The sequence below is a fragment of the Arachis hypogaea genome, chromosome 13 (assembly GCF_003086295.3).
Source record: "Arachis hypogaea cultivar Tifrunner chromosome 13, arahy.Tifrunner.gnm2.J5K5, whole genome shotgun sequence".
In the NCBI taxonomy this organism is placed as follows: domain Eukaryota; kingdom Viridiplantae; phylum Streptophyta; class Magnoliopsida; order Fabales; family Fabaceae; genus Arachis; species Arachis hypogaea.
Window position 1 is genome coordinate 55,215,464 of NC_092048.1, and position 6,317 is coordinate 55,221,780.

The window sequence follows — 6,317 nt, forward strand, 5'->3', positions numbered from 1 at the left end:
AGTTTACAAGAAATGGCTAGAGCTATGTTATGTGAATATGAAATCCCCAAGTTCTTATGGGCTGAAGCTGTGAATACAGCTTGCTATGTTTTAAATAAAACCATCATTATGAAGTTTTTGAAGAAAACCCCATATGAACTTTGGAAAGGGGATCCTCCCAATCTTAGTTACTTTCATGTGTTTGGCTACAAGTGTTTCATTCTGAATGTCAAAGAAAATTTAGGAAAATTTGATCCTAAAACACATGAAGGCATTTTTCTAGGTTATTCCACAAATAGCAAGGCCTATAGAGTTTATAACAAGAATTCCAAAACTGTTGAGGAAACCATGCATATCACATTCTGTGAGTCTAACTCTGTTCCTAGTGTTTGCATTAATAACAGTCCAGGGTTTGAAGCTGATTTGTCCAAGAATGCTGAGCCAGTTCCTCAAAATTTAAATTCTCATGAAGATACACCTGTTAGCAGTGAAAACTCAAATTCTGCAGGAGACAATTTGGAATTATCTCCTGTCGCTACAGAAAACACTGATGCAGAGGCTATTGTTGATCAAGAGGAACCTGAATCCTCAACTCAAACAAGAAGGCCCAGGGAATGGAAGTTTCTGAAAAACTATCCTGAGAAGTTCATAATTGGTGATCCCTCCAAAGGAATATCAACTAGATCATCTTTGAGAAGAGCTGAATCCAACAACTTAGCTCTTATATCAAAGATTGAACCTCAAAACATCCAAGAAGCGCTTGCTGATCCATCTTGGGTGTTAGCTATGGAGGAAGAATTGCAGCAGTTTGAGAAAAATCAGGTCTGGACATTAGTGCCTCACTCAAATGGGAAGAAAGTCACTGGCACTAAATGGATTTTCAGAAACAAGTTGGGTGAAGATGGAACCATGTCCAAAACAAATCCAGATTGGTTGCTCAAGGTTATGATCAAGAAGAAAGGATTGACTTCGATGAATCCTTTGCGCCTATAGCTAGAATGGAAGCCATCAGATTGCTCCTTGCTTATGCAGCTTATTGTGGCTTCAAGCTTTTCCAAATGGACGTAAAGTGTGCTTTTCTCAATGGCATAATAGATAGAGAGGTTTATGTGACTTAACCACCTGGGTTTGAAAACAAATCTTTTCCTAACCATGTTTTCAAACTAGCTAAAGCCTTATATGGTTTGAGACAAGCTCTTAGGGCTTGGTATGAGAGACTTAGCTCATTTTTATTGAAAAAAACTTTCAAAGAGGGGCCACTGACACCACTTTATTTATTAGGAATTATCATGATCATTTTATTCTTGTGTAAGTTTATGTTGATAATATTATTTTTAGTTCGACTAATGAGGATTTGTGTGAAGATTTTGCTAAGCTTATGACCAATGAATTTGATATGAGCATGATGGGAGAGCTCAACTTCTTTCTAGGCTTGCAAATAAAACAAACTGCTGAAGGCATATTCATCCATCAAGAAAAATATGCTAAGGAACTTGTCAAGAAATTTGGGCTGGACTGTGCTAAGCCAATGGGAACCCCATGCATCCTAATATCAAGCTTGATAAGGATGAACATGGTAGAGATGTTGATGAGACACGCTATAGAGGGATGATTGGATCTTTGATGTATCTAACCTCCTCAAGGCCTGATATCATCCAAAGTGTTAGAGTTTGCTCAAGGTTTCAATCAAAGCCTAAGGAGTCCCATCTCTCAGCTGTCAAGAGGATCATCCGATATGTGCTTGGAGCCACTGATTATGGTTTATGGTTTCTTAAGACTGATTCATTTCAATTAGTGGGTTTCTGTGATGCAGATTTTGCTGGGGACAGAATTGATAGAAGAAGCACAAGTGGCATGTGCTGCTTTCTTAGGAAATCACTCATTGTTTGGTCAAGCAAGAAGCAAGCTACAGTGGCACTTTCAACAGCCGAAGCTAAGTATATTGCAGCCTCCTCTTGTTGTTCTCAACTATTATGGCTGAAAACTCAACTAGCTGACTATAAGCTGAATGTTTCTAATATTCCATTGTTTTGTGACAACATGAGTGCCATAAATATTTCCAAAAATCCTGTTTTACACTCAAGAACAAAGTACATTGATGTTCAATTTCATTCTATACGAGAACATGTGCAAAATAGAAATTTAGACATTCAGTTTGTGAATTTTGAAAGTTAGCTGGCTGACATTTTCACCAAACCATTGTTAGAAGAGAGGTTCTCATATTACGGACTGAACTGGGCATTCTTGCTTCATCCTTGTTTTCTTAATGACTCTGATAATGAGATCTTTTGTGTTTTGTCTCATAAATTGCGGTGAGATTTTTCAGCAGATGATGAGTTAACTTCATTAAGTCACTATGAAGCTACTGGATTCACACCTGACCATAATGAATGATGGACCTTATGTGCTGGAGCAGTTCACGACATCTGGGCTTTCTTTATTGAAACCATTTGGCCCATTTTAGCTTTGCTTTCTTAATGTTTTACCAACTGCATTTCACTTTTAATTGGGCCCCTTCAATTTTTTTGTCACATCATTTCTTCAAATGGGTTTTCAATTTTTTGTCTGCTCCACTTTCATTAGGCATCTTTTGATTTTTTTGGTCTCTCTCTCCTGGTATCAACGTACGAAGGTTACAGCTATAACTTTCAATGTTTTCAAAACCATTTTTAAAGTTTTTATTTTTATCTGTTTTCAAGATGCAACCTTTGCACTCCTCCACACTTATATTAACTCCCCACTACATGCATCCATTCACACTACTCTCTCAACTCTTTCATCTTCTCCTTCAACCAGTGCTCTATAAATATGGCACGGAAGAAAAGAACTATCCGCAGAGGCTCCTATAGTGGCACCCATCGTTCTGATCATACACACTCCTCTCCCTCACATTCTCCTACTCACTCTTCCCCTCCATCACCTCCAAATCATTCTCCAGACATGGCTCGCACAAAGACAACTGCTCGCCGACCTGGTGTCGCTCCTCGACCTACTCCTCCTCCTCCAAATACCTCTCAACCAAGTCCATCTAAACCTAGTTCTTCCAGGGGCAAGAGACCTCTTCACGAAGACGAAGAGATTCCACCCACTCAGAATCACCATACCCGCAGTACAGTCATCGATTTCCCTCTTCGTTTTGTTTCCGAACCTAAGCTGTGAAACCCCATTGGTTACAAGTTCTTCTATGCTGATTTTCCCATGAGTCTTTTGATCGTCGTCACTTTCAGTCTCTCATGAACTACTTGTTTTTCTGTAAAGACATCTATAAGCGCACTCTCTGTCTCTCAAATCTTGTCAATCTAGACAAACTCCGTAGGAAAGGTCTGAACTTTACACCTCTGTTTGCATTTCAAGGATAGATTCCCATTCTGTCCATTAAGGAGAAAATTTATCCTGATCTGGTGAAGCAGTTCTATAGCAATTTATCCTACAAAGAAGGGAGAATCACTTCTTTTGTTAAGGGTAACGTGATCATCCTCGACAAATACCACATAAGTAAAGCCCTAGATTATTATGACCGGGGGGTTGATGTGTATACGTCGGGTAAGTGGGACGATACCATGAATGTATCTTACTTTGATGCTCTGAGCACTGTGTGCGTCAATATCCCTCTCTTAGAAGGTACTACTCCTACTTACAAGTCTCTTGGCCCTATCCGTGCCCAGTTGCACAGGATTGTTAATCACATCATTTTCCCTCAGCGGGGCTCTCTTCAACGTGTATCATTCTGTGACACACTGGTTCTGTTTGCTCTTCTTTCTAAAACTCCTATTTCTTTTGCTTACTTGCTTGTAAGACATATGCATGCTTGTGTCAGTACCAAAAATGATTTACCATATGTCATGCTTCTTACAAAAATTTTTCAATATTATAATGTTGATTTTGGGACTGAGATTTCTAGAGACTGTAACTCATACATAAAAGGGGGTGGTGCAGTAAAGAAAACAGCACCCAGACGTCGCCAAACTGATGACAACACTGATGTTCCCTCAGTTGATGAGGATCCTCTGATTCCCCCTTCAACCTCCACCACCATCAAGGTTATGACACGCATTCTGAAGAATGTGCTTGAAGAGTTCATCAATCTGACGGATCTTCTTCCCACACATGGTGCCGAGCGCAAAAGAAACCAAGTTATAGAGGAAAATACTCTCAAGAAGACCAAAGGGAGAATTTGGATTTTGAGAGACTTTGTGGAGGATGTAGAAGTTGGACTCACGACTACAGACAATGAGGGGGATAACGATGGAACTTCTAATGAATCCAACTCTGATGCCTAGCTCTTTTTTATCTCATCTGTGATTATGACTCGGTTTCATTTTGAACTTGTTTATTTTTGGGATGACTGTAAAGACTTTAAATACTTTGCTACTGTTGCACTATGAACTGGCCACTAACAAAATTTTGTGCAGTTTTTTCTTTTCTTTCCCTCATTGATGACAAAAGGGGGAGAAAACAAAAAGGATTGTTAGCATTGGCTTAGGGGTTAAGAACAATGACAATGACACATTATGATGTTTACTTTACTTGATTGTGTCCTGTGTTGTGTTAATTACTTTATTTTTTCTTGTGCTGTGTTAATTGTTTTGAGAGTCACTATTACTGTGATATATTGCTTGGAAAAATTGGACTTGTATGTTTTTAAGCTTTATCCAGGTAAGCCATGATTAAGGGGAGTAATGCTAGCATTGAGGGGGAGCAACTCACAATTCAAATAGGAATCAAAGGGAAGTGCTCTCAACCCATTAAATCTGTGTTAAATTTTTAATTTCCTTCCTTTTCATCATGTTTGTCATCAAGGGGGAGATTGTTAAGTTTAGTTTGATTTTGGGTTAATTTATGATGACAAACATTTATTTGGGTTGAAAGCCCAATATTGTTTAATGTGTGCTTTATTGTGGCAGGCCCATTAATTAGTTTTTCAGCCCAAGACCAGCTTGTGCTTCAGCCATGTAAAAGAGCCAATGCTCCTCATAGCACCATTCAGCAAAAATAAATGGTTATGTATTTTCTAAAAATAAATGAGGACAGCTGGATAAAAGCAAGGACATGTGTGACTCTGTAAAAGTAAAAAAGGATAGCTGCTACACCCCACTAACCCAAGGACATCAGCAGAGTACCACTTTGGATCGTGGTTGAGCAAAACATAAACAAGCCAACAGCAACAACAGCAGAGGCTATGGAGAAGAAGGAAAAAGGAGAGCATGCCAAGGAAGATAGCCAAGCCAAGGACCACAGAAGTAGTGGACGAGCTCCTCATCCAGCAGAGGTAGTGGAGCATAATGAAGAAAGGACTACAGCCAGCTGGGACAGCTCCAACGAGCAGCTGGTACAAGGAAATGGAAGAGGCAGAAATTCAAGGCAAGCTGAAATATAAAAGAAGCTTCATTCTATCATTTCAAAGCAAGAAAAAGAGAGCACACATTTAGAGCATCATCTCAAACATTGAGCTGGAATCTTTTTCTTCTATTAGAGCTTAATTTCTGATCTTTGTGTTATGGCTATCTTGTGTCATTGTCTGTTTTGAAAAGGCAAATATTGAGAGGTTGAAAAGCTGAGAAAGAAAAGGCATGAGTGATGCAGAATAGCCACCAATTTCTGATGTATTGAGTTGTTGAACTAGGATTAGTTCCCCTTTTTCAAGTTGGGTGAGCACTTGGTGAGTCTGAATCTGTGTAGATTCTCCTTCCTAGTTGGGTCAGCACTATGGGAAGCTAAGTTTTGGTGTTGAAAGCTTAAAGGGTAGATACTAGTTGAATTAGGGAAAAATTCAATAGTATTGGTGTATGTAATCTGTGAAAGATTAGTGAAAATTTTACCATGGTTTGTGGTGGAGACTGGACGTAGGATTCACTGCATAAAGAATCCGAACCAGGATACATGCTGGTCTTTATCTTCTCTTCCCTACTCTTAACTGATTCTGCGTATGAGATAAAAAGAAATAATCTCCTGCAACTCGAGCTACTACTGAAACAGAGTTTGAAACTTTAAATTTTAAGCTAACTTGATTCAACCCCCCTTCTCAAGTTCAACTAGAACCATCAGGTACAATCTAACCTTGGATAATTGTTGGATTTTATCCCAATCATCAATGGGTAAAGGTAATGAACCATTAACGCCTTTGAATCTTCTAATTTTATGAGGTTAGGGTTTTAAAATTTTGAATGAGTATGAAATTATATGAAATTAGGTTGAATATATGTAAAGTTGATGTCAAATTGATGAATTGGAGTATTTGGAACAAAATTTTGATGGCTGAAGTTTATTGGAGTTGTTTGGGAGTCTTGGAAGCTTGAAATTTGGTATTTTGAGCTTTGGGAAAAATGGCTAAGGTACGA

General features: G+C 38.7%; 1 protein-coding gene across 1 annotated transcript; it reads left to right on the forward strand.

Moving 5' to 3' along the window:
• Window positions 1–1,518: 1,518 nt before the first annotated feature.
• On the forward strand, window positions 1,519–2,154 carry LOC140177612 (secreted RxLR effector protein 161-like). Its single transcript, XM_072210745.1, has one exon. The coding sequence runs from the start codon at window positions 1,519–1,521 to the stop codon at window positions 2,152–2,154; it is 636 nt and encodes a 211-aa protein (XP_072066846.1).
• Window positions 2,155–6,317: the final 4,163 nt, after the last annotated feature.

Bases quoted from the DNA above. Each gene is read 5' to 3' on its own strand.
- LOC140177612 (XM_072210745.1), top strand. From the start codon at position 1,519: ATGCATCCTAATATCAAGCTTGATAAGGATGAACATGGTAGAGATGTT.